This window comes from Littorina saxatilis, linkage group LG11 (assembly GCF_037325665.1).
Source record: "Littorina saxatilis isolate snail1 linkage group LG11, US_GU_Lsax_2.0, whole genome shotgun sequence".
Lineage (NCBI taxonomy): Eukaryota > Metazoa > Mollusca > Gastropoda > Littorinimorpha > Littorinidae > Littorina > Littorina saxatilis.
The window spans coordinates 42,530,636-42,544,288 of record NC_090255.1 but is presented as its reverse complement, the minus strand read 5'-3'; the positions used below and the strand labels follow the sequence as shown (position 1 = coordinate 42,544,288).

Below are 13,653 nucleotides of genomic sequence, written 5' to 3'. Positions count from 1 at the left end.
TCCTAACGCAGTTAATATACTAGCTATTGTGATTCCCTGCTCTCTGAAAAGCGTTCTAATTCTTTCAGCAAGAGTTGTGTCTTCGTAAAGGATTCTTTGAATTGTATTTTTTATTCTGCTGACCTGTGTTCTCAGTTGTTCTCTATTGTTACTTAGAACTTCTAACCTTATGGCTTTCTCCTCCTGCAAATCTTTTAAACGCTTAGAAATTCTGTTTTTTACTTCTTGTTCTAGGTTCAAATCATCAGCATCAGCAAGTTTTTGTTTCTCTTTGTTTATATCTTCATCCAGCTGACCTAGTTTTGACAGATTATTTGCTATTTCACCTCTGATGGTTTGTAGTGATTGATTAAGGGCTTCTATTTCTCTCATAGGTAATAGTTCATGTGGAGTCTTCAGTGAAGTTTCCTCAGAAAAAGAAGTCTCTATCTCTTGTATAAGTTGATCAGCCTCATCTGCAAGTTTATTAAGATCTTGCAATGGAACAGATTCTATTTGAGTAGCAGTTGGTAGTCCTAGTTCTGCTTGTTGAAGTAAGGAAACAACATGGGAAGGTGATGACCGTGTGCTAGGCACAATATCTAATTGCCTAAGTCGATTAGCAGTAAGTTTTTGTTTTAGTGAAACTTTTGATAGAAACTTAGCAGGATTAGATTTATATGTAAGTTGGACTTTTTCTCCTTTATCGCTAGTTGTATATAAATGATTTGCTTCCATTTTGAACTGGTTTGGATCTAAAACATCAGGTTCTTCTCCTAAACTTTTGTAGAAATCTCTAACTTTACCTTCCAGAAGTTCATGTCGTGCCACCTCATAATGCAGTGAATGATGGTAGGGAACCAAAGGGATTGCTTCGCTCATGTCGTCCGCTGGCTCAAATAAATCTTCAAATCCACCTTCTGCCATTTGTAACTTATTTTTTATTTTGAAAATAAAAAAAGATGGCACAATCGTTCGGTTCTGTTCTTGATCCTTACAGAAGGCTGAAAGAACCTCTCGGGGTAAAAGGAATAAGGCAAACAGTTATAGTTACAAATAATCCTTCTACTATTGATCAGAATGAAATACTTACTGTTAGGTTTCCTAATCTAGGTAAGAACGATGTTATTGTACCAGGCACTGTAAGACTATCATTCAAATTAGAATTAGAATCTGGCTCAGATGAAAATAGGACTTTGGCTTATAATGTAGGAAGAGCAATTGTGAGGAAGATTACTGTCAAACTGGAAGGGCGGGAAGTGATGTCATTGAATAATGCAGATGTTTTTTTAGTTTATGCAGATAATTGGTTGACTGACAATGAAAAGAAAAACAGAGTGTTTCAAGGGATTCAGTCAGACAATGGGATAAAAGTTAGAATAGGAGCCGGAGATAAAGCTGACAACAAAAAAGATAACGCTGTCAATGTTGCTTTTGGAAACAAATTTTGTATTCCACTTGACTTTGAACTCATAAATTCACATCCTCCCTTCTATCAAGGAGCATTGCGTGACAGGCTGTCATACGACCTGACTTTCAATAGTTATGATCGTGTTATGCTTTCACAAGACCCGGAAGCAAAGTATAAGGTGTCTGGAATTTCTTTAGAGTTTGATGTTGTAAACCATCCTGAACTGGCTAGACTTATAGAAAATCAGTACAGTTCTAAGCTGCCTATCTATTATGAAAGAGTGTTGAATCACAGTACACTTTCAAAAAGCCAGGCTGATCCAATCTGGAACATTAACTTGAATACACCAGCTAGGTCAATGAAGGGAATACTTATGTTGTTTGAGGAACCAAAAGATTCATATGAAAGGCAAATAGAAAAGTTTTACAATCCACTAATCAATAGAGTATATTGCACAATTGAAGGGCAGCCAAACCAAATATTTGCATCTGGCATGCTGCCATACCAACACTATGATGAAGCAAGAAAGTACTTTACTGGAGGAAGATTGAAAGACCCAACATCTGATCTTGTGGCTAAAGATCTACATTTACACGGTGTTGGCGTAGAAGATTTCTTGACAAATAAATATGCGTTATGGCTGGATCTCAGAACAACTGACGACAACAAACTGCATGGAAGTGGAAGGCGAATTGAAAACGGATCAGAAGGAATCACAATACAAATTGAAAAGGAAGTAGGGAGTAGTAGTAAATCAGTTAAGATCTACGTGTTTGTTGTGTCAGATGCGCAGTTAAACATCTCTGAAAGCAGATTACAGGATATTGTTTATTGAACGTGTTAAAATGAAGTATCTAGATTTTCTTCCAAAAGATCCACACTGTTCTTTGATTTGTGGGGCAACAGGTTGCGGCAAAACAAGATATGTTTTGGATTTATTACAAACTGTTTACATAAATCACTTTGAACACATAGTCATATTCTGTCCAACCATAAAGCATAACAGAACATACAAGGAGAGAAAATTCATATGGTCTGATCAAAATATATTTATTGTAAATCCTTCTGATCGTCTAAATGTTTGCTTGGAGCATTATTTCGATCTTTTTCAGAACACGCCAACACTGTTTATTATTGATGACTGTGCAGCAGAACGTGACATTGTTAGAAAGAAAAGTGCACTAGCAAAGCTTGCATTCAGTGGACGACATGCATTAATATCAGTTTGGATATTAACACAAAAATACAATGCAGTTCTGAAAGACTTTAGAGAGCAACTCAAAACAATAACATTGTTCTATTCAAAGGACCGTGACAGTTTTGAAGAGTGTCTTCGAGAAAATGATGTCATTGAAAACAAACAGGAGAGAGAAAGAATAAAGAATAATCTGAAATCTTCTAAGCACTCGAAACTGGTTTTAAAAACTGATCAACCAGTTCAGTATGTATGTTTGTAGAAATCCTTGCTAAGTTCTTGTCAAGTTCTTACTCAAGTTCTTACTCAAGTTCTTGTCAAGTTCTTACTCAAGTTCTTGTCAAGTTCTTGTCAAGTTCTTACTAAGTTCTTGTCAAGTTCTTACTCAAGTTCTTACTCAAGTTCTTGTCAAGTTCTTACTCAAGTTCTTGTCAAGTTCTTACTCAAGTTCTTGTTAAGTTCCTACCTAAGTTCTTACTCAAGTTCCTACCTAAGTTCTTGTTAAGTTCCTACCCAAGTTCTTACTCAAGTTTAATTACTAGATTTTAATTTTATTCTGCATCAAAATAAAATGAACTGTGATGAATTGCTGATGCAGACTGCTACAGATATTGAAATCTGTGACAGTAGGACTATACCTGATAAAAAAGAAAGATTGTATTCACTTGCTGTTTGTGGAAAAACAAAACACTACCTTGGGCAGCAGTTAACTGTGGAAGAAGTACAACATCTTTCCTCAGAAGATATAGAAAAGTATCATGGACGGTATGAATCAGTGCTTGGTTCTAAGATGGTTAGAAGTATTGGACAGACTGTTATAGGTTTGTACACAAAGATTTTTGGACATTTTACACCTCTCGACTCGGAGGAAGACTTAACACATGATCTAACTCATGACCCTGTTGTTTCCAAGTCCCTCGAATCTCTTGCCTGTGGCCTGTATTATCGATTTGGTGCTTTATTAGTACCATTTGTTGCTGGATTAATTACTTTCAAACACATTAATTTTCAGAATAAAAAAGATGACAGATCAGTTGAAGCAGACAGTGGAGCAGACGAAAATACCAGAAGTGAACACAGTGACAAAGAAACCTGGTAGAGTAGAAGCAGGAAAAAAACTAGCCGAATGGAACAGACAAAAAAAGTTAAATCAAAAGGCAAAGCAGAACATTATGTCTGAAGTTGAGCAGACACCAAACATTCCTGAAGTGACTAAGGTCACACAAACTGATCAAGAATTAAAATCTTCATTTCTATCACACAGAAAAGTAGCTGTAGCAGCTGTTGTTGGAGGAGGTGGATACTTGCTTTACAAACTTTGGCAAGGCAAATATAAAGTGTCAGAAAAACCAAAATCAGAAACACCAAAATCAGAAACACCAAAACCAACAAACAAAGCAGTACAAACAATAAAAAAGCCCACAGTAGTACCTGCAGTGGATTCATTTCATATGGAATAATTTTAATATTTTAATTTTGATAACATAAAAATGAGTTCTGAAAAGACAATAGTTAATCTAGTTTATCACGCTGCAGTGATTGGAGGCTTGAGTGTAGGTTACACAATGCTGGGTAAAAGTCTCCTCAGAATGAAACCAGCCGACTTGGGAAAGTTAGACTTCGAAGACGGTGCTAAACTAATTGGTGTTGTGACAGCTTCCTTTGCAACAAAAGACTTTTTGGTGAAGCAAGGAATTATTCCAGAAAATATAAACATGTAAGACAATAAAATGGCTAGCTTGGTTATGATGGTGGGAGGTGCGATTGTAAATGCGCTTGCATTTTCTGGCAGCAACTATTTGTTTTCTAAACTGCAAAATGGTGAAGAGAGGGAAAGGCACAACAAAGCCATGGAACAATTGGCGAAAGCACAGGATGAATACGAGAAGAAACGAATTGCGCAGTTAGACTTTATGAATGATAAACTCAGGCAGCAAGGACATGCAAACAAAACCTTTGCCAATGTTGATGCAGCCATTCAAGAATACTATCTTGTAACTGGAAAGAAAATGAAGACAAGTGCTCCTCCAAAACTGGGTGACTTTTATCAGCCTTCAGAAGAGCAGAAGGTGGGCGAGATTGTTTTCATTGTTATTGGTATGGCTGTTGTTTACTTTATTGCGCGTGCTGTCAAATCTTAATATTCTGTCATTTAAAAAACCATGAGTGATGCTTTGTTATCTAAAATATATTATTCCCCAAAAGGATACTGGAAAGGAAGAACTGCTATTGACAAGCTCAGTGACGCAGCAGGTGTTTCTCAAGATATAGCAAAGAAATGGTTGTCAAAGCAGGCAGTTTGGCAGATCTATTTACCTGCACCAAGAAAAATTACACGACCACACTTTGTTAACATTAAACCGAATGACACTCATCAAATAGACCTGCTGTATTTACCGCATGACACAGTCAGAAGGAAGAAATATAAGTATGCACTGACTGTAGTTGATGTTGCAACAAGATACAAAGATGCTGAACCGTTGACAGAGAAAAGTGCTATAGCTACAGCTGTTGCCCTGCAAGAAATTTACAGACGTGGACCACTAAAGTATCCCAGAATGATTCAGTGCGATGATGGTAAGGAGTTTAAAGGAGCTGTCAACCAGCTTCTGTTAAAACATCATGTTACAGTGAAGAGAGGTATTCCAGGAAACCACAGGTCACAGGCTATTGTTGAGAGCTTTAACAAACAGTTGGCAGAAAAACTGTTTTCATATCAGTACCATCAGGAATTTTTGGACACAGAAAGTAAATTGCGTAACACTGAATGGGTCAAAAGATTACCATCAGTACTTAGAGCAATGAATCTGGAGGTATTTAAAGCTACAGGGTTAAGACCAGTTGATGCAATCAAACAGAAAACAATACCTGTTGCTCCAAAGTCAACAACACCAGTGGCATTACTACCTTTCAATCAGAAAGTCAGATATTTATATGCACCCGGTGAAGCTGAGGGTGACAGCAGGAAGCGTGCAACGGATCCAATCTGGAGTATTGACATTCATGAAATCAAGAGAGTAGTAGAGACAAATCCACCTATATATTACTTGAGAGAACCAGCACCGCAAAGAGCCTTTGTAAAAGAGGAATTACAATTAGTTCCACGTGGTACAAATGTTAAATGATTTTTTATTTCAGATTTTATAGTGTTAACAAAAATGGAAGCTCTGAGAAAGAATTCTAAGCAACTTCATTTTTTTAATTTATATTTTTATTTTGAGTTATAAAATCAAACTCACAGCGATGGAAGACTCTGTATTAGAATCTTTATCGACAGTATTTGACACCGTTGAATTACAAGTAACGGATCCTCAAAATGTGCAGTCCAGTGTGCAAGACGCCATTGAACAAATTCCAAACAATTTGTTGATTGAACCTCCAGTAAAAGTGCAGATAGTCAGTTTAATAAAATACAAAACAGTCAGTGATGAGGTGCTAGAAGTTCATGTTTCAACCAGACAACTAGCACTTAATTCTATGGCAGAATTGAATGGAAACTGGGCAGATGAAATGATGAAACGGTTTGAGCAAGCTGCAGAGGATGCAAAGATGAAAGGATCCGGATGGTCAGAAGGTGAAATTCTAAAAATAGAATTGAAGCTAAGTAAATTTGCCCCCATCAGAGGTAGAAGTTACATACCTTTACCTCCTGCTCTTGTCAAAAAACGTGCTGTGCTGAACATAAAGAATGATGATGACAAATGTTTTATGTGGTGTGTTCTGGCAAGACTGTACAGTGTAAAGAAAAATGCAGAAAGAGTGTCGAACTATCATGCATACAGAAATAAACTAAACTTTACTGGTATTGAATTTCCTGTCAGCATTACAAGCATTGACAAATTTGAACAGCAAAACAAACCCATCACCGTAAATGTTTACACGTGGGATGAGGAAGATGAACTGAAACCAGTCAGAATATCAAAGAACTCACCAACGATTGGTGATTGTGATACTAACCATGTTGACATGTTACTAATGACTGATGGTGTAAAATATCATTACACTTTGATTCGCACAATGAGTAGACTGATGGCGAGCACAAGCAATCACAATAGTAAACAAGACTTTTGTAGGCGATGTCTCTTGCGTATTCCATCAATTCATGCAGCACTTATACACAAGCAACATTGTAAGAGCGTTGATGATGCGGTTGTGAAGTTAACAACACCGCCGCCAGACAGCAAAGTGTATTTTAAGAATGTATGCAAACTACAGAAAAATCCTTATGTTGTTTATGCTGACTTTGAATCTATCATTGTGCCATATGAAGGACCTTTACCAAAAGACCTACCTAAAACAGTAACTCTAAGTAATCATCAAGTCTGTTCATATGCATTTATTGTTGTTAGTTCAGATGGTAAACATTCTAAACCGCAATTGTACAGAGGACCTAATGCAGCAAAGAACTTCTTACAGCAAATGAACCAAGTGCGAAATGACTGCTCCAAACAACTGAATCTTTCAGACATTGTTATGAAACCTGAAGACCAAGAACAGTTTAACTCTACCACACAGTGTTGGATATGCGAACAAAGTCTAACACCAAACACAGACAATCCAATAGTAAGAGATCATGATCATGTAAGTGGGCAGTTCCGAGGAGCAGCACACAGCAAATGTAATCTACAATTAAAGTTTGATCCTAAGACTTGGAAGCTTCCAATCTTCTTCCATAACTTGCGCGGTTATGATTCACATCTGATCATGCAGGCAGTAACTGATGAATACAAAGCAAGATGCATTGCGCAGTCTTCAGAAAAGTACATGGCCTTTACTCTGAATAGTTTATACTTCTACGATTCTGCTCAACATCTGATGGGAACACTTGAGTCTTTATCTTCATCACTAACTGCTTTCCCAATCACATGTAAGTACTTTGACAGTGACTTAGTTAGAAAGGGAGTCTATCCATATGAATACATGGATTCGTGGGAGAGGTTTGATGAAGATGAGTTACCACCAAAGGATGCTTACTTCTCACGGCTGAAGGGTAAAGGTATAAGTGACGAAGACTATGAACACGCTAAGACTGCATGGAATAAATTAGGATGTAATACAATGGGTGATTATCATGATCAATATTTGTTGGCTGATGTTTGTTTACTTGCAGATATATTTGAGAATTACAGAAGAACATGTATGAAGCACTACAATCTAGATCCTTCACATTACATATCTGCACCAGGCATGAGCTGGGATGCATTTCTTAGATTTACAGGAGTAAAGATTGACTTGCTATCAGATCTACCTACACTTCAGATGATTGAAAATGGACTACGTGGAGGAATCAGTATGGCTTGACACAAGCGGCTTTAATATTAGCATACTTTTATGCTGTGGGGTTAAATGTATTGTATTGGAGCGCCTGTGTTTCTCTATTTCGCCTGTCATAGGTAGACGCTGGTTAACTGCAGGTGTCTCGTGGAGCTCGTGCTCAGGTATTTCACGTGTGTTTTGCTTGTATTTTGTAAGGTGAACTCAGAGCTAAATTCGAGCTCGTAGATACTCCTTTTTATTCATTCGTTCTTTGCCTTTAGCCGAGGGAAGATAGCTTGCGTTCCAAGCGAATCCGTTCTTCGTTGAACGTAGGGTCTGTTTGCGTAGAGCAGATGCCGGAAACCTGTTATCAACGGCAGGGGATATGTATGGCTACTTCAATACAACCAGGATGTGGTATGTAATCATTAAATATTATGTTGTGTGTGTTACAGTTAAATTATTCTCAGGTTTAGATTTGCTTATTGACTTCTGAAAACCGGTCAATCCAAGATGGCGGAATGTATAGTGTGCACGTGCGTGTGTAACTTTGTACTTGAACGGTATGAATTTGTGGTTTTGTTTTGGGGAATGGTTTGGTATGTTGTTGAATGAATATGTTTTGGTTGAAAGGGGAGTGGTGGACAGTTTTGTTTATAGAATGAATTTGGTATTATTCGTTGGACTTCATACTTAGCAGAATTAAATGTATAAGTCCGTTGGTATGTGTGTTCGAGATGCATGAGAGTGAGAGTAGAGAATTATGTCCATTTAATCCTGCACTTGGTTGTTAAGTTATAAGGACGGGTGGGCGATGTTACTGTTACCGTGAACTAAGTCTTGCGTTCACCATTCCAGGTTGTTGTATTTCACCATGCGGAGGCTACTCTGAAATGGCCTACTACTGAGGAGATGTCTGCCGCTCCACTTTCGACGACGGCACTGCTCGCCTGGCAAGGACTCGACGTCACCGATGACTCCGGTCGCTTCGCACCACGGCCTCGTTGACTCCGGTTCATGAACGATTTCGGATACGCAAGCACGGTAACATTAGCCTTAGCCCGTCCTAACAGCTAAACGTGCAGGAGCTATAACGTCATAATGAACTGAGCGAAAGTGAGAGGTATGAAAGTTTCTAAATAATTATTCTTTGTTGTTATAGGCTTTAACGCTGGTTGATCTTTGTTGTTGTTGTGGATATTGCCGAAAGAAAGATTTGTATAGTTAGATAGTGTTGTGCGTGTATTTATGTTATGTATAATTGATTGTTTGTAAGAAACGTCCTTAATCTACTGTTCGTGTCAACTTGTGTTTTGTGGTCGGAAGAGCAAGATTGTTTTGAGTCGTGGATGACAGACTGCGTGCGTGTTTTGTGCATGTGTGCGTGACAAATGGGGGCTCGTCCGGGATCTTTATTATTACATCGTCACCTATGATATTGCTCTGTTCGTCTGTTTGTTTGTACTGTCTTGTCAGGTTTGATTTTTTGAATAGGGATGATTGAATAACATGCTTGTACGTGCTAAGGCTTAACCTGATTTTCACAGCGGCCACCTGTGAATACTAGCCGGTGCTGGGTACATGTCTCGACGTTGTTTATAGCATTTTTCCCTGTTGTAACTTGTCTGGAAATGTTGTAGATTGAGATGTTTTGCTTCAGAATTTTGTTGTGAAGTAGTTAGGTTGCTTTTCCATAGTTGGCGACTTAACCATTTTACATTTGGTGAGAAATCATGTCGGGATCCAAATCTCGCAATGCCGCTCTGGCAAGTTTTTCTACCCCTGATCATGGTAATTCTCCACCCCGTATGACACTTACCACGCCAAAGCATATGGATGGAGCTGCTGTTGACCCTATTGAAAAATCTAGTTCCCTCACGTCAGCTCAAGAAATTATAGCCGCTAGGGGACGTGCTTTGGGCGTTCGATCAGGGGCTGCTTTAGCAAAATACGTTCAAGAAGAGGAAGCAGCTCAACGAAGACTACTTCAAGAAGAAGAGGAAGCTCAACTGAGAAAAGAAGAAGCTCAACGAAGACTTCAGAGGGAGGAACAGGATGCTCAACGAAGACTTCAGAGGGAGGAAGAAGAAATCAGAAGAAAAGTACTTCGAGAAGAGGAAGAAAACGACCGCCGCCGACGTCTAGCTGAACTGGAAGAAGAAAGAGTTCGTGCAGAGATAGAAAAGACTAGGAGAGAAGAGACTACTTCAAGTTCTCGTAGTAGGGCTATTGAACCAGTTCGTCTGGAAATAGATCCATTTGATGAAGCCAAAGAGGATCTCGACACCTTCCTAGGACGATTCGAGAGAGCAGCAACTCTCAGTGGCTGGGACAGGGAGAGTGACTGGGGAGCTCGGCTGGGAGCCCTCCTGAAAGGTTTTGCTGCCGATGTTTACTTGGAACTGCCAGCTGAGGATGCGGGAAACTTTGATGTCATTGTGGACGCCCTTAGAGGATCTTTTCGCTGGACGGCTGACTCGTATCGTTCTAAGTTTCGATTCGCGGCCAAAAGAGGAGAGGAGACTTTTATACAGTTCGCTACCCGCCTTCGAATTTGGTTTGAACGGTGGAGGAAAGCCGCGAAGAAAGAGGAGACCTATGCTGGAATCCGAGACCTCCTACTGATGGAACACCTGATGGACCATGTGTCTGGGGACCTCGCGGATTTCATCCGGCAGCGTGAACCGGCGAACGTCACTGAGGCCGCCGAACTAGCTGAGAGGTTTGCTGCATCAAAAAGAGCCAGGAAAAACCCGGTTACTGCGACTGGTCGAGTCGAGAAGAACACGAAGGACATTGAAAATCCTGAGGAAGACTCTGCCCCAGTTAGTCCCGTCCACCCCAACGGCCCTTTTCCCAAGAGAAATTGCTACGGTTGCGGTAAAACTGGGCACATCCGTAGGAATTGCCCGCATTCAGCATCGTCCTTCAACGTGCGGACCGTCACCAACGTGAGAACAGTTGTAACGATGCCAGGAACCACTGCTGCCACATCAGAGTTACCTACCCTTTGTGACCCATGTAGCCAACTTTCGTATACTCCTTTATGCACGGTCAGTATCAATGGATCACAAGTATCTGCTCTTCGTGACACAGGCGCCGACGGACTGGTTATTGACTCCTCGCTGGTAAAAGACTGTAACCTCAAGCAGGGAAGTCAAACTATTCGTTTCGCAGCAGGGAACGTTCAGAAGACTTGTCCTACTACGATCGTACATTTAGAGTCCCCATTTTTCTCAGGGAACGTTGTAGCTATTGTGGCTGACCAGCTAACATACCCCGTACTCATCGGAAACCGGATCATTCAGCCTGGAGGAGAAACTCTTGAAGTTCCTGTGTACCGGGCGAAAGCTCAACCTGTCAAGATAGCCGCCATTACTCAAGTCCAAAATACGCGAGAAAAAGAACCTCCCAAAACCCTACGGATGAAAGATTCTGGTCTAGGTGTTACCAGAGAGAAGTTGATCCAGCTACAGACGCTTGACCCAACTCTGTCTAGGGTGCGGGAGCTGGCAAAAGGGAGGAACCCTACACCATCTGGGAAGAAAGGAAAGGTGAAATTCCTTTGGAAGCAGGGCGTCCTACATCGCTTTTTCATAACCACGGAGAAGACCTTCAGTCAGGTGGTGGTGCCCGAGACTCTTCGTTCGGGTATTTTGAGACGATACCACAATGTTACTAAGACTGGTCATCTTGAGACAAAGAAAACTAAGAATAGACTCTGGCATTCGTTCTACTGGCCAGGGATGGAGGGCGACATCAGGCGTTATGTTCATTCCTGTGATGTTGGCCGTCGAGCTTTACCCAAAGGAGGATTACCCAAAGCTCACCTTGGAAAGTTGCCCCTCATAGATGAACCTTTCCGGAGAATCGCTGTCGACCGTGTTGGCACATTGACAGTCTCAGAGAGAGAGAATCGCTACAGACTGATCACCAGTCCCTTCAACCTCTACAGAAGACATAGATGACGAACGGAAGTTTGATGCGCTGGGCCCTGTTGCTTCAGACATTCACGTTCCGCATCAGAGCAATCCGAGGATGCGACAACGTCGGAGCAGACTATTACAGCCGCATTGTGTAGAATTTTTGTGACGAACCGTAGTTCGGTTTGAGTAGGGGGGTTTGTCACAAGCGGCTTTAATATTAGCATACTTTTATGCTGTGGGGTTAAATGTATTGTATTGGAGCGCCTGTGTTCCTCTATTTCGCCTGTCATAGGTAGACGCTGGTTAACTGCAGGTGTCTCGTGGAGCTCGTGCTCAGGTATTTCACGTGTGTTTTGCTTGTATTTTGTAAGGTGAACTCAGAGCTAAATTCGAGCTCGTAGATACTCCTTTTTATTCATTCGTTCTTTGCCTTTAGCCGAGGGAAGATAGCTTGCGTTCCAAGCGAATCCGTTCTTCGTTGAACGTAGGGTCTGTTTGCGTAGAGCAGATGCCGGAAACCTGTTATCAACGGCAGGGGATATGTATGGCTACTTCAATACAACCAGGATGTGGTATGTAATCATTAAATATTATGTTGTGTGTGTTACAGTTAAATTATTCTCAGGTTTAGATTTGCTTATTGACTTCTGAAAACCGGTCAATCCAAGATGGCGGAATGTATAGTGTGCACGTGCGTGTGTAACTTTGTACTTGAACGGTATGAATTTGTGGTTTTGTTTTGGGGAATGGTTTGGTATGTTGTTGAATGAATATGTTTTGGTTGAAAGGGGAGTGGTGGACAGTTTTGTTTATAGAATGAATTTGGTATTATTCGTTGGACTTCATACTTAGCAGAATTAAATGTATAAGTCCGTTGGTATGTGTGTTCGAGATGCATGAGAGTGAGAGTAGAGAATTATGTCCATTTAATCCTGCACTTGGTTGTTAAGTTATAAGGACGGGTGGGCGATGTTACTGTTACCGTGAACTAAGTCTTGCGTTCACCATTCCAGGTTGTTGTATTTCACCATGCGGAGGCTACTCTGAAATGGCCTACTACTGAGGAGATGTCTGCCGCTCCACTTTCGACGACGGCACTGCTCGCCTGGCAAGGACTCGACGTCACCGATGACTCCCGTCTCTTCGCACCACGGCCTCGTTGACTCCGGTTCATGAACGATTTCGGATACGCAAGCACGGTAACATTAGCCTTAGCCCGTCCTAACAGCTAAACGTGCAGGAGCTATAACGTCATAATGAACTGAGCGAAAGTGAGAGGTATGAAAGTTTCTAAATAATTATTCTTTGTTGTTATAGGCTTTAACGCTGGTTGATCTTTGTTGTTGTTGTGGATATTGCCGAAAGAAAGATTTGTATAGTTAGATAGTGTTGTGCGTGTATTTATGTTATGTATAATTGATTGTTTGTAAGAAACGTCCTTAATCTACTGTTCGTGTCAACTTGTGTTTTGTGGTCGGAAGAGCAAGATTGTTTTGAGTCGTGGATGACAGACTGCGTGCGTGTTTTGTGCATGTGTGCGTGACATGGCTTCACACAATTACTGCAAAGCCAACAACAAATACTTGGACGACTTTGATCCTATGAAACCTTCTAATTACATCATGTATCTAGATGCAAACAATTTGTATGGTTGGGCAATGTGTCAGACGCTTCCACTTCGGAACTTTAAGATCTATTCAGGACCATTTTCACAATGTGTTGTGCTGACAATATTAAAAGCAGGCCCAGACAGTCGAAAGGGATGGATACTAGAAGTTGACTTAGACTATCCACTATCACTTCATGATCTACATAATGATTATCCTTTAGCGGCTGAGAGGTTAAAAGTAAACCCAAGAGAACCTCCAAAGCTGGTGCCCAATCTG

General features: G+C 40.5%; 2 protein-coding genes across 4 annotated transcripts in view; both read left to right on the top strand.

Moving 5' to 3' along the window:
- The window catches only part of LOC138980528 (uncharacterized), a 321,773-nt gene that overhangs the window by 274,997 nt on the left and 33,123 nt on the right, over positions 1–13,653 (top strand). The window lies entirely within an intron of this gene.
- On the top strand, positions 7,964–13,215 carry LOC138980514 (uncharacterized). Of its 2 annotated transcripts, none has more exons than XM_070353403.1 (2): positions 7,964–8,258; positions 8,700–13,215. In XM_070353403.1, the coding sequence occupies exon 2, from the start codon at positions 9,575–9,577 to the stop codon at positions 11,807–11,809; it is 2,235 nt and encodes a 744-aa protein (XP_070209504.1). In that variant the 5' UTR covers positions 7,964–8,258; positions 8,700–9,574; the 3' UTR covers positions 11,810–13,215. The 2 variants fall into 2 exon arrangements, 1 of the variants encoding a protein (XP_070209504.1); XR_011460361.1 differs by having other exon boundaries at positions 7,971–12,339; positions 12,781–13,215.

What these genes read in the sequence shown, in the direction of transcription:
- LOC138980514 (XM_070353403.1), top strand. Translation starts at nt 9,575, where the DNA reads ATGTCGGGATCCAAATCTCGCAATGCCGCTCTGGCAAGTTTTTCTACC.